General features: G+C 51.8%; 9 protein-coding genes across 9 annotated transcripts; 3 read left to right on the top strand and 6 right to left on the bottom strand.

Annotated features, from left to right (window-relative positions):
• Positions 1–168: 168 nt before the first annotated feature.
• On the top strand, positions 169–3,933 carry AYO20_02083 (hypothetical protein; the record flags this gene model as incomplete). The annotated part of the gene is made up of 3 exons (XM_022640389.1): positions 169–537; positions 592–763; positions 809–3,933. The coding sequence occupies 3 exons, from the start codon at positions 169–171 to the stop codon at positions 3,931–3,933; spliced, it is 3,666 nt and encodes a 1,221-aa protein (XP_022503446.1).
• Positions 3,934–5,118: 1,185 nt separating this feature from the next.
• AYO20_02082 (hypothetical protein) lies at positions 5,119–6,318 on the bottom strand (the record flags this gene model as incomplete). Its single annotated transcript, XM_022640388.1, has 3 exons — positions 5,119–5,245; positions 5,302–6,113; positions 6,217–6,318. 3 exons carry the CDS (start codon positions 6,316–6,318, stop codon positions 5,119–5,121), a joined length of 1,041 nt encoding a protein of 346 aa, XP_022503445.1.
• Positions 6,319–6,626: 308 nt separating this feature from the next.
• On the bottom strand, positions 6,627–7,737 carry AYO20_02081 (hypothetical protein; the record flags this gene model as incomplete). Its single annotated transcript, XM_022640387.1, has 3 exons — positions 6,627–7,060; positions 7,112–7,270; positions 7,323–7,737. 3 exons carry the CDS (start codon positions 7,735–7,737, stop codon positions 6,627–6,629), a joined length of 1,008 nt encoding a protein of 335 aa, XP_022503444.1.
• Positions 7,738–7,981: 244 nt separating this feature from the next.
• Positions 7,982–9,148, top strand: AYO20_02080 (hypothetical protein; the record flags this gene model as incomplete). Its single annotated transcript, XM_022640386.1, has 1 exon — positions 7,982–9,148. One exon carries the CDS (start codon positions 7,982–7,984, stop codon positions 9,146–9,148), a length of 1,167 nt encoding a protein of 388 aa, XP_022503443.1.
• Positions 9,149–11,415: 2,267 nt separating this feature from the next.
• On the bottom strand, positions 11,416–16,452 carry AYO20_02079 (hypothetical protein; the record flags this gene model as incomplete). Its single annotated transcript, XM_022640385.1, has 2 exons — positions 11,416–16,065; positions 16,123–16,452. 2 exons carry the CDS (start codon positions 16,450–16,452, stop codon positions 11,416–11,418), a joined length of 4,980 nt encoding a protein of 1,659 aa, XP_022503442.1.
• A 752-nt stretch (positions 16,453–17,204) lies between these two features.
• Positions 17,205–18,227, bottom strand: AYO20_02078 (hypothetical protein; the record flags this gene model as incomplete). Its single annotated transcript, XM_022640384.1, has 1 exon — positions 17,205–18,227. One exon carries the CDS (start codon positions 18,225–18,227, stop codon positions 17,205–17,207), a length of 1,023 nt encoding a protein of 340 aa, XP_022503441.1.
• Positions 18,228–19,051: 824 nt separating this feature from the next.
• AYO20_02077 (hypothetical protein) lies at positions 19,052–20,260 on the top strand (the record flags this gene model as incomplete). Its single annotated transcript, XM_022640383.1, has 1 exon — positions 19,052–20,260. One exon carries the CDS (start codon positions 19,052–19,054, stop codon positions 20,258–20,260), a length of 1,209 nt encoding a protein of 402 aa, XP_022503440.1.
• Positions 20,261–21,266: 1,006 nt separating this feature from the next.
• AYO20_02076 (hypothetical protein) lies at positions 21,267–22,295 on the bottom strand (the record flags this gene model as incomplete). Its single annotated transcript, XM_022640382.1, has 2 exons — positions 21,267–22,100; positions 22,158–22,295. 2 exons carry the CDS (start codon positions 22,293–22,295, stop codon positions 21,267–21,269), a joined length of 972 nt encoding a protein of 323 aa, XP_022503439.1.
• Positions 22,296–24,597: 2,302 nt separating this feature from the next.
• Positions 24,598–25,865, bottom strand: AYO20_02075 (hypothetical protein; the record flags this gene model as incomplete). Its single annotated transcript, XM_022640381.1, has 3 exons — positions 24,598–25,482; positions 25,546–25,679; positions 25,748–25,865. The coding sequence occupies 3 exons, from the start codon at positions 25,863–25,865 to the stop codon at positions 24,598–24,600; spliced, it is 1,137 nt and encodes a 378-aa protein (XP_022503438.1).
• Between the last annotated feature and the right edge of the window lie 76 nt (positions 25,866–25,941).

Raw genomic sequence — 25,941 nt, 5'->3', positions numbered from 1 at the left:
GCTACTTTACGCGTCAGGCGTTGGACGCGCTAGCAACTCGGTCTCTCTCCACGCGGTTGTCTTCTCTACAACATTTTCGTGTTTCTCAGGACTTGATCAATCCGCTCAGTAACTGATACTATTTTCTCTCTGGTATAGAGGCCTGGATGGTCTCATTGCCTCCGAAACATGCCAAAGAAGACTGTCTCTACTCCTGCCTCCACCCCTGCATTGAAGAAATCCTCTTCTACGGGTGGACAGAAGACCCTCTTTGGCTTCTTCCAAAAGACTCCCTCCACTGGCTCTCCAGCCCCATTGCCTGCTCGATCAGTGTCTGATACGCCTGTTCCATCCAAGACTCGCACAAAACCGGCTGGCAAATCTTCAGCTACTCTGACGCCCGTTGCCAGCAGTGACGCGGTCGAACCTGAAGATGAGGACGACACCCCTAAGGCGAGTCTGCCTCTTTCCAAAGGTCTGCCATCGCCAGTCTCAGCTGACGATGAGCAGACTAATGGCCGAGAGGAGTTGACAGCCCGTGGGACACCTTCGCGCAGGGTAAGAAACCACGCCCGTCAGTGACTGCGTTGAACTAACCGCTGAGGTCAATAGGCCAAAACCAGGAAGATCAACTATCTCGAGTCCGACAGCGAAGGCACCGACGGTGATGATGTTTTCAAGCCGACCCCAGGACGCCGGGCTCGACCTACTAAACGCAAGCGACCCTCCGATAGTGCGGACGAGGACATCTATGAGCAGGAAGCTGAGGCGCAGCTGGAAGATGGTACACACCTACCTCAATCTGGGTGACTTCGTGCTAACTGTGCAGAAATGGATGACTTCATTGTTCCTGATGACTCTGAAGACGAAGTACGCCGGCCTGCGAAGCGCAAGCGGACTGCCAAAACCACCTCCCGAACTGCTTCCTCTCACTTCACTCCTGCAACGGATGAGGTTGAGGGCGATGTCGACCAAGAAATCCCCGAGGGCACTTCGACTGCTCTGCAGTGGACGTACGACCCTGAGCATCCTCAGCCTTTGCAACCACGGCCGACCAACATTCCACCTAAACAACCCAGCGGGAAGAAACAGAAAGCCCACATGACCGAGCCGGAACAACGCCACGCCTGGCTTGAGGATATCAGAGATATGGACCGCAATCCACCGGGCCATCCTGACTACGATCCACGCACCTTGTATATCCCACCCATGGCCTGGAGGGGTTTCTCGCCTTTTGAGAAGCAGTACTGGGAAATCAAGCAGAAGTTCTGGGATACTATTGTCTTCTTCAAGAAAGGCAAATTCTATGAGCTCTACGAAAACGATGCGACCATCGGGCATCAATTGTTTGATTTGAAATTGACTGACCGTGTGAACATGAGAATGGTGGGCGTTCCGGAGTCGAGCCTCGACCTCTGGGCAAATCAATTCGTCGCAAAGGGGTTCAAGATTGCCCGCGTTGACCAACAGGAGACTGCTCTGGGCAAAGACATGCGTGAGCGGGATGAGAAATCTAGTGGATTTGCCAGCAAGAAGAGCAAAGAGGACAAAGTCATCAAGAGAGAACTAGCCTGTGTGCTCACTGCAGGTACACTGGTCGACGGCACTATGCTCCAGGACGACATGTCGACGTACTGTGTAGCAATCAAGGAATCCGAGGTCGAGGATCTGCCTGCATTTGGTGTGGCATTTGTGGACACTGCCACCGGTCAATTCCACATCTCTGAATTTGTCGACGATGCGGATCTGACCAAGTTCGAGACATTCATCGCCCAGACCAGACCTCAAGAGATTCTGCTGGAAAAGGGCGGTGTGTCAATGAAGACGTTGCGCATCCTCAAGAACAACACCAGCCCAACAACTATCTGGAACTACTTGAAACCTGGCAAGGAATTCTGGGAAGGCCATATCACTGCCAAGGAGATTGAAGCAGAGAACTACTTTCCCAACGAGTGGCCTGAAGTCCTGCAACAGGTGAAAGAGAAGGATTTGCTCATGTCTGCCCTTGGTGCTTTGATCCAGTATCTGAGGGCTTTGAAGATTGAGCGTGGCCTCGTGACGATAGGTAACTTTACATGGTACGACCCCATTCGCAAAGCCACGAGCTTGGTCCTCGATGGTCAGACCTTGATCAACCTGGAAGTCTTTGCCAACTCCTACGACGGTGGAAGTGAAGGCACGCTCTTCCAGCTGTTGAACCGCTGTGTCACGCCGTTCGGCAAACGCTTATTCAAACAATGGGTGTGCCATCCACTCATGGACACGAAGAAAATCAATGCAAGGCTGGATGCCGTCGACTCTCTCAACGCCGATGCGAAAGTCCGGGATCGTTTCACTTCCCAAATGACAAAGATGCCGGACCTCGAGCGACTGATATCGCGTGTCCATGCTGGAACCTGCAAAGTTCAAGATTTTGTCAGAGTCCTTGAGGGATTCGAGCAAATTGACCACACTATGTCCTTATTGCGCGACGGAACTGGTAAAGCGACGGATAGTGAAGGTGTCATCGGCCAGTTGATTTCAGCTATGCCGGACCTCGAACCCCGTCTCAAGTATTGGGACAATGCCTTTGACCGCCAGAAGGCTAAGGAGTCTGGCGTTTTAGTGCCCGAGCGCGGTATCGAAGAAGAGTTCGACAACTCCCAGGACACGATTGATGCCATCAACGAAAAGTTTGATGACCTTCTCCGCAAGTGGCGCAAAGAGCTCAAGTCCAATGCTATCTGCTTCCGTGACAACGGCAAGGAAATAATGCAAATGGAAGTGCCTACTCGCATCAAGGTTCCCGCCGCTTGGGACCAGATGTCCGCCACTGCGAGCGTCAAAAGATACTACTTCCCAGAACTACGGAACCTTGTGCGGAAACTCCAAGAAGCGCAAGAGACACACTCTCAGATCGTCAAGGATGTGTCGCTCAAACTTTACGCCAAGTTCGACGAACATTACGATATATGGCTTGCAGCTGTCAAGATAATCGCACAACTCGACTGTTTGATTTCCCTTGCGAAAGCAAGCACATCTTTGGGACACCCGAGCTGTCGTCCAGAATTCGTTGACCCAGCTGGCAAGGATGCCGGTGATCGGTCGACCTTGGAACTCATTGATCTACGCCACCCATGTCTTCTGACCAAGGTTGACGACTTCATCCCTAACGACATTGTTTTGGGCGGAAGTTCGCAAAATCTCACCCTTCTCACGGGTGCAAATGCCGCCGGAAAATCCACGGTTCTTCGAATGACCTGTATCGCGGTTATCATGGCTCAGATCGGCTGCTACCTCCCCTGCGCGTCTGCTCGTCTTACACCGTTTGACCGAATCATGTCGCGCCTAGGGGCTCAGGATCACATTTTTGCCGCCCAGTCAACATTTTTTGTCGAACTGGCAGAGACAAAGAAGATCCTGAGTGAGGCCACACCACGTAGCCTGGTCATCCTGGACGAGTTGGGAAGAGGAACGTCTTCGCACGATGGCGTGGCCGTCGCCCAAGCCGTCCTGCACCATCTAGCCACACATGTGGGCTGCTTGGGCTTCTTCGCGACGCATTACCACTCGCTCTCTTCGGAGTTTGCGCATCACCCAGAAATAGCGCCGAAGAGAATGAAGATCCTCGTGGACGATGCAGACAGGCGAGTGACATTCCTATACAAACTGGAGGAGGGCACCGCCGAGGGGTCTTTCGGTATGCACTGTGCCAGCATGTGTGGGATCTCGAACCAAGTCATTGAACGCGCAGAAGAGGCGGCAAAGGAATGGGAGATTTCCAACCTCATGGCACGGAAGCAGAGGATCAAGAGCTCTCACGGTGGTGAGATGCAGGCCAAGGAGGCGAACGACAAGGACGAGGAGAAAGAAGTGCCATTGGGCATCTTGAGTGATCTCGCATGGATCCTCAAGGGGAAAGAAGTGGAAGATCGCGGCCTCGACGTGCTTGTCAAGTGCATTGAAGCTTTGTGAGCGGTGTCCTGGTTCTGTCGCATGTGTTGTATGAGCGATGAGGTTTAAGCCGTGATTGTCTGTTTTTATCAGTCATCCCTCCTCGCTATGTGTTATTATATAAAGTTTGTTCCGCGGTCTTTTGCCACCACGGCCGCAACAGGCGGGTTTCCGCGATATTCAATGTACGGGGAGTTTGTGGGTGGGTAACAAGAGGAGTCTGAAACAGAGAAAGAAAAGAACCGAAAAGAGATCTATCTATCTATGAACCATGTATTACTCGGTACGTAACGAATAGTAGATCTGACATTTGTCGAGAGTCTATCTATCTATAGATAGATGGCCTTTTAGCTGGGGACGTTCGTCAAGACTGTATGAACAGTAATCAATCACTCCCTTCTTGTCTGTCTGACAATCTATCTATCTGTCTATCTCTCTAGCCCAGGCAGGGACCTCGGGATGGGTATAGGTACAGACAGGTATAGGTACCTGGGAATGTATGCTTGGTCGATTGAGAACATTGGACATTAGATGTTGAAGACTGAGCAAGCCTATCGAAGACCATAAATGAAGTTGAACATGGGTAAGTGAATGATGTGGTGTGGTGTGGTGTGGACGACGAAGCCATAGATATACCTAGGTACGCAGAGGGAGCGGACGAGAACGATGCAGAGAGAAGATTGAATTGTCCATTCCTAATTTACTCGACCAAGCCTGATTCATGGTGGGAGATGAGATGAGATGGGTTGAGGAGAGGTGATAACCTGAACTTCATTCCAATTCCCTGCCTCTCTGAAAGGAGGTCATGTCCAACAGAGACAGACACACTCTCTCCTGTTCATCCAGCCGAGCCTCACTGATTCATCCAGCACCACGTCTCGCCGACCTCGATCTCGGCACTTTCGCAAGCTCTCAGCAAACCTTTTACCGCATGGATTCTTTCGCATCTCACATCGACTATGCAGAGTGCGCACATGTGGGTGAGTCCCATTCCGTCATGTTCTTGCCCATGTCTTCCGCCACATAGATCTCCTCCAATTACGTTTGCAGCCAAGAAAGAGCTTTAGTTTGCTCCCTTCTCTCTCCCCGTCGTCACTGTGTATCTCGCCTCCTCAAAAGTAACTTGGCACATGGGGCTGAAAGTTACAATATTCCTCGTTGTACAGGTCGTGCCGGCCACTGAAGCTCCTCAAGGTAGAGGTGAGGTCAATTATCGCCGGCCGCCCCCGCCAGAACTTCAGCGGCTTTGGCCGCAACGGATTCGACAGCTGCGCTCGCTATGTCGCCAACACTTCCGTTGACATCGGCATTCATCCCTTTGGAGGCACTGGCACTTGAAGCGGAATAGTGTTAGCACACAAGCCAAAAGGTCAGAAGGAGGAAACGAACCCAGTGGAAACGGCAGTACGGGAGGCATCTGGCTCGTCTGAGACACCATCCTTCTCTTTGATCACGGTGGCAACTTCTACAACTGCGATTTCTTCCTCTCCAGGACTAGCTGCATCGGTGACTTTGTGGGCGGCAGCAGTGGCAGATTTGCGGGGAGTGGAAGCTTTCTTCCCTTTGGCAGGAGTAGCTTTAGTGTCGCCGTCCATCTCACCGTTATTTTCACTTTCGGTCACCTTCTTCTTGGCGGGAGTTCTCCGCTTCTTTGGTGGCTTCTCGTCCTCGTCACCGTCGCCTGGAGCAGCCTCACCGTTGGCAGCGGCCTCGGCTTCTTTCTCTGCTTTAGTCTTGCGGGACCGCTTCTTGGGGGTCGTAGGAGTCTTGGGTGTAGTTGGGGCTTCTAAGGGAGCAAGGACGTTAGTATGCGAGGCTGTGATAAAAGCGATGAGATGCGTGGAAAACGTGGCTTGAACATGTATATGTTGCGAGTTTTCTTGAGACTGACCTTCAGATCGATTCGCGTCGCCGTCGGCAACAGCGGCAGCAGAGCCACTCTTCTCATCATCACCGTTGTCATGATCACCATCCTTGTCGGCGGCGGCACCAGCACCAGCCTTTGGAGCACCCTTAGCTGGCTTTGGTGTAGCGCCATTCGAGTCTTTGGCTTTGCGAGGTGTTTTGGCCTTTGGCGTTCCCGGTTCATCGGTGGATAACTTCGTATCAGTGAAGAGCTTTCTCCTGACTCCGCACCAGGCAGTCCTTGCTGTAGCCTCGTTTTTGAAACCAAGACGGTCGCAAAGCGCGGCATAGTCGATCTGAAAAGGACTGTGTCAGCAGGAAGAATTGTAAGACATCTCTTCAGTGGCCGTGGCGGCGGCGATGATGGCCATTGTATTTGAGAATCAGGGCAAGGCTTACCTGGATCTCACCACCTTTGACACACTGAAGGGCAGCAAGAGCGACTTCTCCTTCGCGAGGAGTCAAACCACCTGAAGCTTTGGTCGTAGTAGCGTCTGCCATGGTCGGTAGAGCTTGATGGCAATGTATCGAGGCTGAATGTGGCAGGTGGGCTTGTGCGAGGCACAGGTGGATGGAGTGTTGACGAAAGGAAGATGCGTTTGGTTTGAGAGTTGAGAAAGATGGTCAAAGTTGAGGATGAAAACAGTGAGATTTACGGAAAAGACACACAAGAGTGATTGTTGGACTTGGCAAGGGGAATATCATGGCAGTGAATGCTCGATTCTGCCAGATGTTTTTAATTCAGACCCGGTTGAGAAGTTGGGAAGTGAAGTGAGGTTCAAAAGTGCCAGAATTGACTCTGATTTCAATCATCGCCGCCATTTGGATACGGCATTGCTTTCAACCCCAGTAAGTCGTTCGTACACTTTGCTCCAGATCCCCGGAATGACATCTCTTGCTGCTCGTCCTCCCGCCGATTCAGGCCGTACATAGAATTGAGTCGGATTCGGTCTCAGAAAGTTGCCACGCTGCACCATCGGTCCAATCCACGCAAAGCTAACAGGCCGAAGGAGGCTTTTGATCGGTCTCGTGTCGGCGATTCTCAATGTCACCACATCAGTGATGGTGAATGACCGCATAAATCTCAGATCCAGTGTGGCATCTCCTGGCAGGCTTTTCGCATAAGCCATCGCTACTTTGGGGGACGTCTGAGCAGACGCTGGAAGCCGAAGGAAGATCTCCGTCACCATTGGTCTCAGCGTCCAGTTCACAAAGATGAAGGGCAAGAGGCCCGCAAACCATACTGCGATTCAAGATCAGCGGGCTGACGGTACACGATGAGGGGAACACTCACTGCCAGCTACAGTCCATAATGAGCTCCCACTAACCCAGTGCGCCGGAGCCACTATGACGGTGACAAAAGTCAGGGCCGCAATCGTGGTGAAGCGAAGGAATGTGAGCATATATATCCTCCCATTGCCGGCAGTGTATATGCGCAATCTCTTCTTATACACTGTACATGTCAGTGTATGTGCCCGCCGCGGAAAGTTGTACGAACAGCGCACCCTTTGGTTCAGGTCGAGGGGGTAATCTCCTCGTCAACTGTTCGATATGGAGCCGTTCTTTAGGTGACAGGGTCAAGTTTGGAGCGATCTCAGCCTTTGGAATAACCTTGAAGGGAACCTCAACATCGCGGCCTGCGTCGAGCGACTTTTCTTGCTCTTCCTGAGGTATAAGTTGCTTGTTTTCTGATGCGCGCGGCGCTGGAGGTATCAACGGTCGAGCAAGGTTTGTTTTCTGAGCCTGCAGTTGACTGTGAACAACTTGAATTGGAACACTTTCGCTCTTTCGATGCTGTGATTTTTTTAGCCTTTGGTGCAAAGTGCTGAATTGAGTCCTTCTCGAGGCAGCATATTGCCGGGAGCAGGATTGGAAGGCATAGCGGAGTTCAGCCACCAGAGCTGATGGCAAGCCCCTCATCTGTCTCTATAGTATCAGACTGCGGTCAGTGATAACTGGTGTAGAATTTGAGACACGCGGTTGCAACCATCCATTGAAGTTGGAGATCCGCGCATCGCGTCCTGCGACGGAAACTGCGCCGAGGATGGAAGACAATCTCGCCCAGTGGCCGTCCCCTGCTTCCACCAAAGAACCCCTCGTCACTGCTTCCTAGATATCATGTTCACGTCTGGATGAACGCGTCACTTCCGACTTCTCTGCCAAAATGCGGTGCTGGGTGCTGACGAGGCTCTTGACTGTGATATCGCTGATATCTCTCTGGCCAGGGGTTCTAGCGTATGTCCCGCTCTCTGACGAGACGCTGCAACATGGTCTTCCCCGTCCAGAGACCAGCGATTTCGACATACACACCGGAAATCTCCTTGCGCCTATATTGATTCCACGAGTTCCCGGCACCGAGGGCTCCAAGAAGGTCCTCCAGCATTTCGTCGATTTCTTCCGCACCTCTTTGCCGGACTGGTCATTGACCTTCCAGAATTCGACCGCGAAGACACCCACCCACGGAGACAAAGAGGTGCCGTTTGTGAATTTGATTGCCACTCGAGACCCCCCTTGGACACAGTCCGGCAATGTCGGGCGCTTGACCTTGGTAGCGCATTACGATTCCAAGTACGAGCCGAAAGGATTCATTGGTGCGATCGATTCGGCGGCACCGTGCGCCATGATCATGCATGCCATCAGATCCATAGACGCAGCTTTGGCAAAGAAGTGGTCTACGATGCAAGAGCAGGGGTTTACGGATCCTGAATTTGAGGAGCAAAGGGGAATCCAAGTACTATTTCTCGACGGCGAGGAGGCTTTTCTCAGCTGGACTGCGACCGACAGTATATATGGAGCCAGGTCGCTTGCCGAGGAGTGGGAGCACACCATGCACCCAGCCACGAGTGTCTACAAAAACTACCTCGACTCTATCGAACTGTTTGTGCTGCTCGATCTTCTCGGGTCCTCAGAAGACCGTCCAATTCCGTCCTGGCAACACACCTCTCATTGGTCATATGTGAAAATGGCCGAGGCCGAGCAACGACTTCGCAAGCTGGGCATGTTCCGGAGTAACCCATCGCGGACGTGGCTGCCCGAAAAGGATAAGAAGGAGACGGATAGATTCGACAGCTATATTATGCAAGACGATCATATCCCTTTCATCGCTCGGGGTGTCCAAGTCTTGCACCTCATCCCCGCTCGGTTTCCTTCCGTCTGGCACACGATGAAGGACGATGGCGCGCATCTAGACATCCCCACGGTGGAAGACTGGGCTCTCCTTACTACAGTGTTTGCCGCCGAATATATGGAGCTGGAGGGTTTCTTCGGAGACTCGGCAGCAGCTAAGTATGACAAAAGGCATGACGAGTTTACAAGTAAGGATGAACTATAGCCGCATTTGTTACCCGCGTCAATGGTCTGACTTGTGGACTTAGAAGGCTGAGTCAATCGGGGTATAGCACCCTACGACTTTACGATGTCGGTGTCATCAGCTCCAGCTCCAGCTCGCAACCCTAGGCACCCACCACCACATGCTGGTTACAGAGAACCGACCAGCGAACATTCTGCGACACCACCAAGCACACCTTTAGAGACTTCAAGCCTGCCTTCCAGAATTGTCTCAGCATAAAACTGGGTTGAAGCCCCCTTCTCGTGCGGATAGAGACTGCGGGAGTATCTGCTTTCAACCCTATGTGGCGCAGGGTACACTTGCAGCCACAGTCTACGGTGGGCAACGCCTATGCTCTTTTCGCCCTGGTGTACCGGCTCATCTGGGAAAGGCTCTTTCTGCTATTGGTCCGCTGGTGCCAGAAAGGAGTAAAGGTACCAAGAAGGAACAGATGCAGATTGCTGATAGCGCGCTGGACCTACGAGCACCGAGTACGAGGTACAGGCACCACACCAGGCTCCGGCTTTGCTTTGTCAGGAACAAACCAGATTATACAGACCTATCACGTGATACCCAGCCTTGTTGTGGGACATCCTTTCCGGGCTAAGGCTGTTGCACTGATCTTCCACGACATGCCATTGGATCTGTATGACATGCAGATCGTGGTCCATTGAAGAGATGGTTAGGGTACTCGCCCCCATCATCATTCGAATGATGACACGACGAGATTGAGCCACAACTGTCGCGGCTAGGGTTATACGTGCATCCACCATTTATCCAAGCACTTTCCTCTCTCGGACGGCTTCCTGTTTTGACATGCTATACAAAGTTCAATCATTCCATTCTACAACCTCCTGACTCTCGTCTTTTGTGTGCGCTGTCACCTATACGCCTACCTCTCACGGTACGCCTGCCTCTTTTATCCAAGTTTTCCTCATATATCAGAGGCCTAAATCGTTTGTTTTGGGTTCATCTTCACGCAAAAACAACTTGTTGCGGCTTCCTCTCATGGACGCCTTCCCTTTCAGTTTGCCATCTGTCGTCCAATATGGCTTTTCTTTTCCTATTTCCTGATCTTTTCGGTACGCATTCCTTATTCGATATGCCTTCCCTTCTGGAATGTCTTGTTTGGATGCCTCTTTTTCCACAGTTTCGTCAAATTCGAAGGCGTTCTATTCTATTCCGGTACGCTTTCCAAGACAAGGAACGAACGACTTGATATCAACCAACCCGTTTCTCACTTGCTCGGGCTCAAAGCCTGTCCTGGAAGTCTCCCATCTCTACGATTCTGGGCCTCCTTCTGAACAACCTTCCTCTTTCGATGGATTGTTTACACCGCCCTTCAGGCTCTCTTTGCTTTGCTTTGCTCTCTCTCCAGCTGTGTCTCTTCCTCCTTGCACAGTGCACCAGGACTCTCTCGTCGCTTGTTTAGAAGTATATATCTAGTGAGTGAGTGAGTGATATGCGTATGCGCAGCCTTGATCTCTGGGTCTCTGATCTGTGATTTCTCTTCTCTGACCCATTCCCCGTTTCGGTAACCACAAGCTCGCCTCCCACGAAACAAAACCACTTCTCGCTAAACGAATATACCCCTTACCATGCCGCTTTTCCGAGGTCTTTCTGTTCCCCCTACCTAGCTGGCGGCGCTTGGCCTCTAATTGGAAAAGTCACCTCGCTAATAAATGGCCGTCCTCGCTTTGCAGAGACGGACTGGAGAAGAAGAAGAGGAAGGGAAAGAAAGGGGAAAGGGATTCCTTCCGCAATGGGAACGGACGGATCCCAAACCAAAATACTGTTGCGGTACGTTGCGTTACGGTGCGGTGCGTGGATAGATGGGTGGCTTCTTGCCATAACAAGTCATATATAATACATAATATAATATAATTCGTATTAAGAAGTATCATACTAGGTAGGTATCATATTGTATGATACATACAATTCATATCATTGTCATCATTAAGAACCAAGGTAACTCCCCATATCCCGGCCACGCCAGACCAGACCAGACCAGACCAGACCATACAGCGCCATATCGTGCCTTGCCTTTACCATGCCAATTTTTCGAAACCCATTTTTGTCTACTATGTACTCATACTCACTCGGTGCTCACAGTAAAAGCATTCCACTTCTGAGGGTCTACTTTTGGGACATCTCCCCCGTTTTTCTTCCGTCAACAGACGTACCTACCTTAGGTACCTGTATCTACTTCATTCCCTTGCAGTAACTTTGGGGGTGGTGGTTGTGATGTTGGGTGAATGCTGGTTTCGGGATTAAATTCCCCATCCATGCTCTGGGTTGTCGTCGTCCTCCTGGTCGTTCTTCTTCGCACCTCTGGCGCTCGGTTTGGTGGTGGTGGTGTCGCTAGAATGGGGAGCAGGACTTCCTCCTTCTGTGACTGCTCGATCCTCTTCTTGCTCCTGCTCCGGCTCGGGTTGCTGATCTTGCCTCTCGGCGCCGCCACCACCAATCCCCATGATCCTCTCCAGCTCCGCCCTTTCACCACTCATCTCGACCATGCCTCTAAACACCCCTCCTTTCTTGCCCATCAACTCCCGTGGACTGTCAAACTCGAGCACCTTTCCTTCTCCCATGACCAGGATCTTGTCAAAGTCTGCAATCGTGCTCAGCCTGTGCGCAATCACGATCAACGTGCTGTCCGTAAACTCCTCGCGGATGCTGCGCTGGATCAGGGCGTCCGTCTCCATGTCCACCGCCGACGTTGCCTCGTCCAAGACCATGATTTTGGGTCGAGAGACGATCGCCCGGGCGAGACAGAGAAGTTGGCGCTGGCCCTGTGAGAGGTTTAAGCCACCTTCGGATATCTTAGACGAGAGGCTGCGGAAGATATTGGTGTTGATGTGCCTTCCCTCCTCGGTGTCGTGCTGATCTAAGATGGGTGTAGCACTTCCACTAGCCACAGCCGATGATGAAGCCGTGGTGGACGAAATCAAATGCACCCGCGCCAGGGCATCCTTCAGCTCCTTATCCGTTTGTTGCTCGAACGGGTCGAGGTTGCTCCTGACCGTCCCCGAAAAGAGGACCGGGTCCTGTGGAATGATCGCCAGCCTCGAACGCAAATCGTACAGCTTGATCTTGGAGATGTCTATTCCGTCAATGAAGATGCTCCCGCTTCGGGCCTCGAGGAATCGGAACAAGGCAAGTGTGAGTGAAGATTTCCCTGCGCCCGTGCGTCCCACAACGCCTACTCGTTGATTTTTGGTCACTCTGAATGTCAACCCTTTCAGTACTGGTGGCAGGTCAGGCGCGTAGCCAACTACCAGATCGCTGACCTCGAGATTACCCTCGGTGGGCCAGGCCGCTGGTGCGTCCACGCCGCCTTGACTCTCGGTCGTAATGTTGCTATATTCCACGATTCTCTCGGTGGCGTTCATGTCCAACTCCACATTCGAGTACTGTCGCAGGAACCAGATCACACCTTCGCTCATTCCGAGTGCGAAACTCAGGGCAAATCCGGCAAGACTGGAGTCAATGCTCGTGATGGACACAATAAGGGCTGCCGTGATGGCTGCGAATAGGGCGCCAACCATGTTCAACCGCCACCCCATCCAGCGATTGAAGAGCCAGAGATGCCAGTACGCGCGACAATGTCGGTCAATTTTGGTGTACATCTTGTCGAGGTATGTGTCAGACTTGTCAAATGCACGGATTGTTCCAATGCCCATGAGCACCGAGCCAAATTGCTCGAAGACGGGAGACTTCGCATTGCTCTCCAATCTCTTCACCTCCCGGGCACCAGCGAGATAACGCAGTGCGTAATACATGGAGATCGAAAGGAGTCCGACGGCAAAGACGATCATGAACGGCGACACGAATAGTCCTGCAATCACGACTGACAAAACGTGCATCATGTTGTGGAGCATAAACGCCAAATCCATAGCGATGCGCGAATCGAGCATGTTGAAGTCGGAAGTGAAGCGGTTGAGGATACGTCCGACTGGCACGGTATCAAGCCATCGTAGAGGAGCGCGGAGAACGGCGAAGGCGAGTGCTTCGAAAAGGATCTTGGAGGCGCGGATTGAGGCCATAAAGACGAGCAAGTAGCGAATTGTGCCAATCATCCAGGCGACGAGGGAGATACCAAGGTAGACGCCCAAGTAATATCGAAGGTTCGCATCAATAGCCGCAGTAGAGAATTCCGAGTGGAGGCGGTGATAGACGGTACTCAGAGATTGTGAGACCAGTCTCTGAGGAAAGATATGCTCCGTCTCTGTGCGATACGATCTCGTCCACACACTGATCCAGTACGATCTGCCCAGGTAGACGGCTACCCAAATACCAAAGACGGCGAGGATGAACAGCCAATAACCAAACCCACCAGAAGCCTTGAAATAGGCGGCGTAGATCTTGTACTTCACAGCACCGGTCTCTCGCTTCTCTTCTTCTGTAAACTTCTTTGGCGGGTCGCGGCTCTGCTTCGCGTCATTGAGACTCGCGCGCGATGGACGCCGAATCAGATTGTCGCCCACATCGCTAAGAGCAGATTTGCGTCTCGAACGGCGTGAGTGGTTGGTCAACAACTTCTGGAGGCCGCCGCCGTCGTCAACGGTGAGATTTTCGACCGCATCCTCTTCCTCGTCCTTCTTTCGGTCTGCTTCGTCTTCCTCGGCGAGGATCGTTTTGAGTTTCCCAGTGCGCCGCAATTCCTCCGTTCTGCCTGCTTGTTCAACGGTGCCGTTGGACAATAGGACACTGTAGTTTGTTTTTGGGAGACACAGGGCGACGTGGTGCGTCACCAGGATTCTCGTTCTGTTCTGGCCCAGCTCTCCTACGAGAGCTTGCTCGAACAGATGTCGACCAACGTGGGCGTCCACTGCTGAAAAGATATCATCCAACACCAGAATACCGGCTCTCGAGTACAGGGCGCGAGCAAATGAGACCCGCCATTTCTGCCCGCCGCTCAGATTGATGCCATTGGCACCAATGTCAGTAAGTTCCCCATCCGGCAGCATTTCCAAGTCCTTTGTCAAAGCACAGGCATGCAGAACCTTTTGGTATCGGTCGTTGTCTAGAGGAAGTCCAAATAGGATGTTGTCTCGGATAGTGGCGTTCTCGATCCAGGGGATTTGAGCGACATAGGCAATAGACGATTCAATTACCCAGTTACTCCTGTTTGCAAGTGAGTCGTATCGCCGGTCAGCGGGCGGTGGTTTGGGGACGAAGACTTCGCCCGCAAGGACCTCTGCCTCGCCGATAATGGAGGCCAGCAGCAAGCTCTTCCCAGACCCTGTGCGACCCGATATGATACTCAATTCGTTTTTGGGGAAGACGAGGTTCAAGTTGCGCAAAGCGAACTGGTCTTCCTCGTTGTCCGGGTTGTCCGATGGCCAAGAGATTGTAGCGTCTTTGAAGACCACAGTGTCTCCAGGTTTGGTACCGTCGATTCTTTCGGGCGCGTCGAGGTACTCCTGAACCCGATTTGCAGACACAATAGCATCGAGAAGGTCTGTGATCATTTCTGGGATGACGGCCAACGTCATTTCAATAGCTTCAAAGACGGAAATGGTCGTAAAAGCCACTGACGCAGTCAATTGCTTGTAGATCAAGACGTATGTTGTGAGGGACACAGCCGCCAGCATGACGGGCCCGAAAATCCAAATGCTGATCAGTGTAGTGTCATACACAAAAACTCGCCATTGGGTCTTCAGTTCCCTTCTCCGGGTCTCGAGGATCTTTGCGTACCAGTCCCTTTCAAGGGCACTGAACTTGATTTGACGGATGCCCTGCAGAGCTTCGGTCACTACTGCCATCTTCTGATCGCGATATTTCATCAGGTCGTCTTGGGCAGTAGCATATCGTTTGGCAGCTATGATGTTGATGGGGGTGATCAACGCGGGAGCCGCCAGTCCAGCAAGTAACGGAATAGGTCCTATCAATTTTGACAAGAAGCCGATGGCAAATATAAATTTGATGGCAGATCCCAGAAAGACGTAGTTGAACGTTGCAAAGTCCGCGATGCGCTTCGAGTCGACACCGACCAAGTTGATGGTGCTTTGCTTCGACTTCTGAAAGTCTCCCTCTTCGTCCTCTTCGGGAGTTCGATCTTCTCCCTTGTGGCCAGCGTCGGTGTTGACTACGACTTCACCGTTCAAATTTCCATTGGCCTCTTCCCCTTCCTGCTTCTTGCCTGTGCCTTTGACGTCTTTTCGTCGAATAGCTTTTCCAAACACGACAGCGGACAGTTGTTCGTAGATTGGCACGCCGATCTTCATGAATGTGATAAAGAACATCCAAGCCTCGAGCCAGGATGAAAAGGTGATGGACAAACCAAGGCCGATCACCAATAGCCATGACGTGAGCGCCACATTCTCACCTTCATCTCGGGCTTCAAGTGTACGCAGGATAAAATAGAGGGCAAGTTGGGGTAGAAAATCCGTGATGGAGCATGTCGCTTGTATAACCCACTGCTGAATGAAAGACCATTTGTGCGCCCAGAAGAGCGTCTTCCAGAGTTTGTCTTTGCGGCCCACGGCCTCAAAGTTGGCTCTTAATTCTCGAGAACGGGTGTCGTGGTCGATCTCATAGAGATCATCATAGTCAAGGCCTTTGTTCTTGGCCGCAAACGATAGTATCGCTGAAGCCCAAGAGAAGGTGAGCTTTGATAGGGCGGCAACTGTATTTTGTCGGTCGACCACCTTGTCATTCCAGTAGACATCAGGCCGCCGAGGAATCGACAGGCCTGCGAAGAGAAGGAGGACTCCACAGATGAATTGAACAAGTGATAGTGTGAGGTGGACGTTGCGCGGCAGTGGAGTGACTTTCGACTGCCATAGGGATATATTCTCCACAGCTACAGCGATGGCGATGAGCAAGCTGGAGAAGCTTGTAAAGATCCCAAGACGATATCGTTGCTTGGAGGAAGGTGTAACATAGATAGCAACAGTTTGGAACAAGACCAGAAACTAAAGCAAATTAGACGTTACGACTCTCGACCATACAGTATCAATCGCCAGACTCACCCAGGTTGCAAATTGAAGCCATTGTTCGACGGTAAGAGATAGATGCGGACGAGTAGTTGTCAGTACTGCGGTAACCAGAGCATCGAGAAAAGCAATAGTAGAAATTATGATTAGTATCAATCGAACGACGAAGTCGGAATATGCTCGTTGAGATTCCTCCGTCGCCTTTCCATCTTTATCCTCATAAGATCCCAAAAGCTCTTGATAATGGTCTTTCTTCGCTCGAATGCGCAGGAGGACCTGACGAAGTGCTGGGATTGAGATGGCGCCGACAACAGCCAGACATGCTATCGAGATTGCGACAGAAGTTGACGTATGATGCGCAGTCATGATGGGACAGCCCAATGCGGTCCGATTAGAGAGCTAGGTATGTGCAGGACATGATACTCGACACAAACAGTGGCTATGATGACAGGAAGACGTATGGCAGACTTTGTGTTTCCAGTTTTGAGCAGAGGAGAGAAGATGCAGAATTTTTAATGGCAGAAGCGCAACGTGATGGAATTCTTAGTGCCAGGGCCAAAGCTGGAAGGATGCAACTTCACCAACACCAACAATTGTGAAATGTGACTAAAGAACTGTCTGGAGCCAGGTCAAGTCATTGTCCAGGTTCTGCCTGAGGTGACGGGTGTATAACGATAGCGGTAGAGAAAGGATAAATTTCGTATTCGGAGAGGCGTAACAAGATTGGGCAGGTCGATAGCTTTTCGCTCGTAACTGCGTCGTCGGTGGAGGCGAAGCGAGCTCCGCATTCAAGAGTCCGTCTTCAACCATCCACCATCCACCATCCTTGCCATCCGTCTCCAACACCCATTGGTAGAGAATGTACGTACCCTTCTCGCTAGTTGCAGATCCCTGACCCTGCAGAGTCCCCAATGACTCACCCTGATATGGAGTTTTTACACCATGTGTCAACGATATGCTGGGCGCAGGCACCACTTTCGAGGGAGAAACGACATTGTTAAGAACCAAGATATACTGAATATTCATGGACAATTTGTGCGCTACATAATTGTTCTGCTCAAGAAACCTGTACTCCAATCTCCCCATTTATCCATTTCCTTTTGTCCCTTTTATCCCTTTTACTCCGAGTCGATAACCACAACCTCGGCCTCTGCATCTCCAATGCTTTCAACCTTGAGCACATCACCTGCATTGACATGACTCACATACGCGCCATCTCCTTCCTTAAGAATGGCGTCTTCTCGTCCGTCCAGCCGGACCTTGGCTTTTCCACCTTTTGTTTCTGGTAAGTGGATGTATACTTTTCGGTCGGATTTGGACGTGACAACATCACCGCCGCCAACCTGGTAATTGAATGCATTGTTGACCGGGATGATGCCTGCACTGAAGACAAGATCGGCATGAATGGGGATGGTGCCCTCCTTGGCGGGAACGGCTGCCTTCTCCTCTTCCAGTGTCGCTTTGGGGCCCGCCTTCAATGGAGTGATGATGGTGACAAAATCTTTGCGCTTGTCTTCTTCCGAGAACGTGCTGGTGTGGTAGATGGGCGGCAGATTTCTCTTCCACGGCAGGGCCCAGATCTGGAGGAAGTGCACCCAATCTTTGTTGTGTTCGTTGTATTCGCTGTGAGAAATGCCCCTTCCACCCGTGGTGAACTGCACATCTCCGCGGTGGAGGCGGAAGAATTTGTTCTTGTCTTGAGACTCTGCACCCTTCTTTTGCATCGAATCGCGGTGGGTCAGTTCACCCGACAAGACATAGGAGAAGATTTCGGCGTTTTGATGGAAATGTGTAGGGAAGCCCTCGCCAGGCATGACGCGATCTTCGTTCAATACCCTCAGCGATCCGAATTGGGTGTATCTGGGATCGTGCCAGCTGGCAAAGGAGAACGTGTGTTTGGTGTCGAGCCAGCCATGGTTGGCTGCGCCCCGAGTGCTGGAAGGGCGGGGGACGATCTTTGCGTGAGACAGGTTCGACATGGTTGCTTTCAGCGCGGTGGCTGCTCTCATAGGGTCTTGTGTGTTGTGGATGGTATTGGTATTGGCGCTGGTGCTGAGCATGAAAATCGCTGCGACTGCTGTAAGAAGTGCTGTTGATGTTATGAAGAGTGTGGTTTTTTGATGGGCCAAGTTGGAGAACATCGAGAGGGAACGAAACTTATATACTTAGACCTGGGGTTATTGGTAGAGCATGGTGGACACATCGAGAACAGCCTCTTGGGCGCATTATAGTCGACTTTGTAAGTCGATGGTCAGGCAAGAAGGAGTAAACAGCTCGAGGTAAGCGAGTGGAAGAGGTTATCCAATCCTTGGGTAAGCGAAAGAGAAGGACGGAATGCAAATCGGGCAACCAACCAGCGGTGCACATCGAATTTTTGTCAGCAAGCGGAATTGTAGCTTCTCAATGACATCATGCTTGGCACACCAAAATGGATCTCAGTCTGCGGCTTTCCTCTTTCGGACGATCCTTGTTGTCAATTCATTTGTGAGATATTGCATAGCCAGTATTGATGAAGAGACGCAACCCTGATGCATCTATAGACGAACCAACAACAAGCCCAGGAAGGGTAATCTCCAATTCGGACCTCACTTTACCATCCTCTCTGCAACGGTCAATCTCCCCTCCCCTTGCGAGGACGCCGCGTCTGAGCCGCAAATCGCACACTTATCCCGATTCTACGGATCCATTGACCACCAAGGCGGCGACTACAGCAGCCGTTGAGGCCGGTCAACTTGAAATCCAAGATCATGTGTCTTTCTTTTCCTCCAAACTCCGCGCGGCGACACGTCCACCCTGCGCAGGAACACCTCGTCTCTCTCACTCCGACTGGCTAGCTCTGTACCGTCGAAATCTCAATGACAGAGGGCACCATTTCGTTGTTCATCAGCACGACCACCCGATAGCAGGAACTCATTATGATCTCCGGTTGCAATGTAATGCGACGAGCTCAATCAGCTTCGCTATCATGTACGGCCTTCCCGGTGACCCGAACAGTAGGAGATTGAACCGCAACGCTACCGAGACCCGAGTTCATAACCTGTGGAACCATCTGATCGAGACCGCCTCTCATGAGACGGGTACGATGCTGCTCTGGGACACTGGTGAATATGAAGTATTACCTTATGAGTCTTCGTCGGGGAAGGCCAGCGCTGCGGACGACACAACAGCCACCGAGGATTCAGACCCGGACAGCGACAGCGACAGCGACTTGATATTACGAGAAAACGTAGAGTCAGAGCCATCGAAACTGCACCGCGCGTTTCAGAATCGCAAAATCAAGCTCCGCCTGCACGGCACACGGCTACCGAGGAACTACACTCTGAGCCTGAGACTCACTCACAACAACAACCGCATTACACAACCCGAGGCACCGGCCTTTAAGCGACGGAAAAGGAACAATCAGAACTCTACCGCTTCAGCGCGCCGGAGATTGAGGGCTGAGGAACTTGACACGACAGATTCAGACCGAGCCAAATCCCCAGTGACGGGCGAGATGACCTCAGGCTCAGATTCCGACCTCGACCGCCAACACCGCCACCGTGCGGGACGGTCTCCCAAGCTACGTCGAAGTGTGTCCTCCCTTCTACGCACTGCATCTCCACCACGTCCGAGACGCTCGGAGTCTGTCATACAAGTACACGAGTCCACACCAACTAGGGTATCCCGCCAGCCCACGAAAGCAGACCCGGAGCACGACTACGACGAAGACGAAGAAGAAGCCTGGATCCGCCGCAACAACGCTTACCCCGGCGCAACCAACAGTATCAACTCGATCCACCAACGCAGGTGGTTCCTCTCCCTCGACCGCGCCGCGTGTGGCTTCCGCCCCACGAACCAGACCGCATTTGGGCGGAAGATATGGGAGCGACCGCGCTTGTCCTCATCTTTACTCGAAGCAGAACGACGTCCACCGTCGACGGCATTAGTATCATCGGCATCAGAACCAGCGTCGAAGACGAGAACCCGAAGCGACAGGTCCCCGAGCGTAAAGGAGGAAGAAGAACAACAACGACAAAACCACGTAGAGACCCCGGGCGGCTTTCCCTCCTTTCACGTCTTGGGCAGAGACGTCGAAGTCAGCGTGCTGACGGGACGCACCGCCGCCGAGGTGGCCAGGGACGAAGGTCTCGTGGGATATAAGCCGCGGGGAGGGTGGAGGGGGGTGGTCGAGTAACCCAGGCGTACATAAATACGAGGTATCCCGAGCATATGCAGTATAGTCATGCATAGATATTCATAGACATGTTCATACGCATACGTATACTGTACTCTTGTCCTCCTGTAACTCGATAGATCCAGGAGCGTGGCGAATTCTTTTCCACGATAAAATTCCCTGGGTTCGATAGGTCCATATCAAAAAGAAATTCGAGACCGAAGAGAGGATGGGGGGGAATAAAAAAAAATACCTCAGAAATAAATCAAAACCATCACAATTCAACAACGTCTCTAACATGAATACAAAATATAATAATAGAGTATATCATACCTAGTGCTCAAGTACTCCGTACTCCTTGCTCTATACTTTGCTCCATTCTTGCTCCCATACCTACCTAGGATCTAGGCAGCTAGGGTATCTCACTCGATACCTAATTCAACATTCCATTCTTTTTCATCTTCTTTCTTCTCTTCTTCTGCAAGCTGAAGTTCATCTCCTCTAAACGTGTTCCAATCTCCATCTCCTCCAAACATGCTCGTATTCATTTTCATCTTCATCGCAGTATGCAGAACCATGGTCTTCCACATGTGGCGCATTACCTTGTACCTCGTACAAACCAACAGACGTCCACCTGCCCAACGAGCCCATGCAGATAACTCCTGCGTGAGCCGCTCCTTCCCAACCCACGAAAATACCAGGCACCACCACCCCAATCGAGGTTTGCATAGGCATTGGTCTCCGAAATATCCGTGTGGTCTGGATGGCAGGTTGTGTACTGTCTGTCCCCGTTATAGTCAAGACACAAGCCAAGAAAAGAAAGAATAGAACCCCGTAATATTGGTTTTAGCCAGCGCTGATTCCATCGTTACATGCCTTGATTGTCGTGCAAGCCAAAGTGCTAGCATATGTACTTCAACTCCAAATCATTCCCAGTCCTTTTCCTGACCCCGCAATAGTCAGCCCTGCCTCAAAGTAAACCAAGTTTCACACCGATCCTGTTCAAAAACGATGCCCGGAAAAGTGATCAGACACCTTGTGGCCTGAATGGTTCGTAAGCGGCACCTCTTTGCGGCGCATATGGCTGGGGGCCGAGCGTGTTCAATGGCACACTTTGCTGGTCACTTGGGCCCATGTAGGGACTCCCCACCCTCTCATAAGTATACGGCGTCTTCTCTGCTCTTGTGCGTCTAGCTTCTTTGCTTCCCGGGTTGTAAGGACTTCTTCCACTGCAACAGCAAACACTCAACAACCAGAAGAATGCCGCTCCGACAGCGAAGGCACTGCCAATCCAGGTGACGGAGAAGACGGAGCTGCCCAAAGTGGTCTTGATGCCGTATTCCTTCTTTAGAGTGTTGTTCAGGGCGGCCTTCAGGACGATGTACACAGCGGTGGCGGTGATAGATCCTGCAACGAGAAGGAGCCCCATGGCGGAAGCGCAGAAGGTAGTGAAGAAAGAACCCCATCTCGAGAAGATGGCCGAGATGCCCACAAGGATAGTGATGCACGAGGCAATCAGCGCGCCAATGTACAAGTAGAAGATGGCCTTGGAAGCGTCGTGATACACATCCACTCCGTCCCTAAAGCTCTTGGGTAGATAGTCGTCAACAGGGACGCCAGTGCTGTTCAAGCCCCAGATCTTGATCGGGTTGAACCAGAAGTAGGATTTCGGGTCCGTGCAGTTTGCATAGGTGTCGTCGCCATTCCAACTGCAGTAGCTGCGGAGGTAGATGGTGTAGAAGTCTTTCATACCCAGGGATTGCTTGGCTGCTTGGAGGGCGCCGCCTAACAGAGTGCTGTTGGAGTTATCTCCAGCGAGGAGGTTTGCGGAGGACGTCAGGGTGAGATTGGTCATGTCGATCTAGACGCCGCAAATATTAGATGGAGTGCTCCTGAACCACTTTCTAATACTGCTTACCTTGACAAAGTATAGATTGTCGAGTGTCTTATTGCGGTCATATGTACCCCCAAGGAAGACCAGTACCACGCATACCAGCACACCTATTGAGAGGAGAAAGGGCGCTGCTATGCAGCAGACACGGCCTGCGTTGACCATATTGATCTGGTATTCGCTTGACTGCGAGGACGTTTGTGTACTGGAGAAGTAAGACGAGTTTGCTCTTTCCAATTCAGTTCAGCTGAGGCTGTTGGAGAGAAACGGGTTTGGGTGCGGGGAAAGAGGCCAATGTTCGAGACCGTTACGATCTTGTAGTGCGAATGCAATTGCAAACGAGAGACTTTTGTGACAACAAGGTATTCGAAATGAAGAAGAATAAAAGGTTGCAAGATCAACCTTTTTTTTGATCTGTCCGAAGAAAGGGAGAAGAGGAAGATAATGGGCGAACAACGGTGAGATGTGACAGATGGTCGTTGGATCGGGGGGCCGTAAGATTATGGGGGCAGTTTTTGAACTTTTTAGCAGTAGCAGTAACAGTCTGCAGGTTCGCTAGTCTAGCGGTCGCAGCGAAACTCAGGCTAGGGTTTTAGGTGGAGGTGGAGCTTTTGCAGCCGCAGTGCGCAGTTCGAGGATAGGCGAATTTGTTGTCAGAAACGGATAACGTCCAGGGACCAATCCTAACAGGGTGGATGGAGAGTGGATGGCGATGGTGAGAGCAGCGATGGCAATGGGTAATATTCGCACAAAATGAAGATGAGTCGGTGGTCGAGGGAGGGTAGTCAGGAGAAGAAAGAAGAGCAGTTTGTTGTAGAACAGCTGAAGGTCAAGTGAGGAAAGTCCGAGGAGTAGGTCGTGAAGCCATATGAGTCCAGACTTCTTATTTTCCTTTCAGGTGGCACAGCAGCCCGTGGATGAGGAGGAGTTGGTGGCTCAGCTGTTGCTTGGGCGCTTGGACGCTTGGGAACTTTGGGAAGCTCAAGTAGGTAGTAGTACGAGTAATACGAGTATTCGTAGTAGTGGTTTCTGGTTTCTGTGCCTGCGAGTCCACCACGAGGCCATGGCGCAGCCGCAGCAAGCAGCAAGCAGCAAGCGGCTGAAATACCCCCGTTTGCTCCATGTGCTGGGAGTGATCGTCGTGGTGCTGACTGGCGCAAGATGGGCGCAGATTTGGGGGGCCATTATCGTTATTACTACTCGGCAGTATGTGTTCCCTTTCCCCCCTCTTGTTTCTTGTCTCATCATTCCATAAGAGGAAAACAGAACCAAGTGGTGAATCTGTCCGTGACTAAAGCTCTTCTACGAGAGTGATGCTCAACTTTGAACTACTTGTACGAGTAAGACACAATCAGTGGTACGATCAGTGGCCTGCACAAGTACGATTATATTGGAGGCTGGTACCTCGTAATGTGCCGTTCCCCTCCTCTTGAGAATCCCTATATCAGTGTTTGTAAGTGATGGTATGCTGGTATGTAAGATGGCGAAGATGTAGGCCAGACATGGCAGTTGTCGTCTGCTGTAATTGCGGTTTCCGTTTCGAGCCAGAGCTGGACCTCTTCGCTGCTCTCTTACGAGTAATTTCTTCTGGGGAGGAGGATCGAAACCAGTGATCCTCCTGCCGTTCTAGGCGAGCAGGATCAGAGGAAAGCGCCTTAGACCTCGAGGACCACAAAAGACCATGACAAGGAACTGTGGTGCCAAGTGCTCGTCTCTAGCTTGGATAAGCAGGGCGTGGCAGGGGTTGTCAGGGTCCCGTAGCGGGACTACTGGCCTCGACCAAGAGTATTGATTGATGATGGTACTTATTTATAGACAGTGGCCATTTTCGTAAGTCTTACTCGTACTTGTGGTGCTTGTTTGCTGCACACGCGATCACCTTCCAGCTGAATGCCACGTGATTCTCCCGCGACTCGAACTTGTACCGGTTCTTGTACTTGTAACTGCGCTGCGATCCACCTGGCATCAATCAATGATGGGCCACGCCCACAGGCAATCCAAGGCAGAGTGTGGCTCTGATGAGCTCGAGCACGTAATCATCAAACTGAAGAAACATCCATTCGTTTTCATTGCCCCCTCCTCAAAAGCGCCAGATTCTACTTCCATTATTATTACTGCTCGGGAACAAACATTGACATGCATCGACTCCCTTTTCCTTAAGTCTGGCATCCCCACACGATTTCGCCCATGACGGTGTATCATCGCGGATTCAAAAAGACACAGACAAAAGGAGCGCAAATTCCTCCGATGACACGATTCGTCTGCTTGTGTCCACTCGCCCGTGTATCGACTCCGGAATTCCTGCTGCGCCATCCAATACGGAGTAGGTGCCTCACGAAGCTATCTTATCCACTTAAAACCTCTCAGCCACATTCCCCGTCATCTTCATCGTCATCGTCGTGACACTTTTATCATGCCAGATTCGTTCGCAATGTGGCTCGTGGTGGTTTGAGATGGCCATCAGCTCCTAAGCGGCCACGGCGTGTTGCCCTGTTATTGCATCCGAGGTTAGCGACCTGGCTCCCACGACCCAATTTTTGATATGAGCCGGCGCATCAAAGCACCAAGATTCCAGAAACTCACCATTGGTCTGTTGTGGTCTTTCCTCTTCTTCCTCTTCCTCTTCCTCCTCCTCTTCTTCTTGCTCATACTCGCCGTGTTGGCCTGCAGGCACCCAGCCATCGCGATCGTTCTTCATTGGGGGGTCTTGACCAGCGAGATCGACTCCCTCGCCTTTGTGAGAGCTGGCCTTCCTTCTCTGGCTCAGAGTTCGTGATCGGGTGGAAAGCTTCGCGCTGACTTGGGCCGTGGATGACACCCAGTTGGTCAGGGCATCCTCGCAGTCCTGAATGATAGCCTTGGAAGCTTCATATCCGTCGTACGCATTGCGCGTCTCGCCGGGGGTGACCGGAGTGTCATCGATGAGACTCAACAGGTGTTTTCCGTAGCCAGCAATGATGGCGACTTTCTCGCAATGTTCGCGAATCGCATCAAACTGGTAATTGAAGGCGGCCTTGAGCTTTTCGCGGGTAATGTTGGAGAGCTGGGCCTCGGCGACCAATGATTCGGCTTCAGCTCGGACGAGTTCCTGCTCGAGGACAACAATTCGAGGGCTGTTGGGTTCCTTGTACTTGAGCTGCGCAATCTGGTCCGTGATCTTCTGCTTGCGGTCTCGCGATGGCTGGACTGAGGCTTCGATGTTGCGGATCGACTTGATGGTCACACGGTATTGATCGTAGCGGTCCACGAACTGGTCTTCCAGTTCGCCAATCTCATAGATCAAAACACCGAGCTTGTCCGTCACATCGCTGACGTCCTCGTCGCAGCCTTCTCCCCAGAGGGACAGTTGTTGCTGTTGGGTCAATCGGTCAGACGGGAACACCTCAAAGACTCACAACGCAGCCGGGCAACTTACAGCGACCTCCATTCGTTCCCGACCCACCAGTTCCATACTGCGCATGACATTCTTCTCCATCTTGACGAGCTGGGAAAGCTTCTTGGCGAGGTCTGGCCCAAAGGCGCCGGCGGTGCCCTTTCGGAAAGCATGTCCTGTTTTCTTTGTGTCAGCGCTGGTCGCTGCAGTGTATAGCCACCAGTTTCCAGGGTCATTGTATTACCAAAGTTGCCTCGGCCGAACAGGCGCCCACTTTTCGTGGAAGACGGCGGCGGCGGAGGATTCTCAATCTGAGAAGCTGTAGGGGCGCGCGACTGGCGCATAGAATATGTTCGATGCATCCTGAGAGGCGCGGGTAGAGTTTGAGGTGTTGATGGTGGTTGAGGTGAGTTGAGGGGAGGTGGTCTGAGGGGTGGG

This window comes from Fonsecaea nubica (genome assembly GCF_001646965.1).
Source record: "Fonsecaea nubica strain CBS 269.64 chromosome Unknown Scaff9, whole genome shotgun sequence".
Taxonomy (NCBI): Eukaryota; Fungi; Ascomycota; class Eurotiomycetes; order Chaetothyriales; family Herpotrichiellaceae; genus Fonsecaea; species Fonsecaea nubica.
The sequence above is the reverse complement of the archived record's forward strand: the minus strand, read 5'-3'. Positions and strand labels throughout refer to the sequence as shown.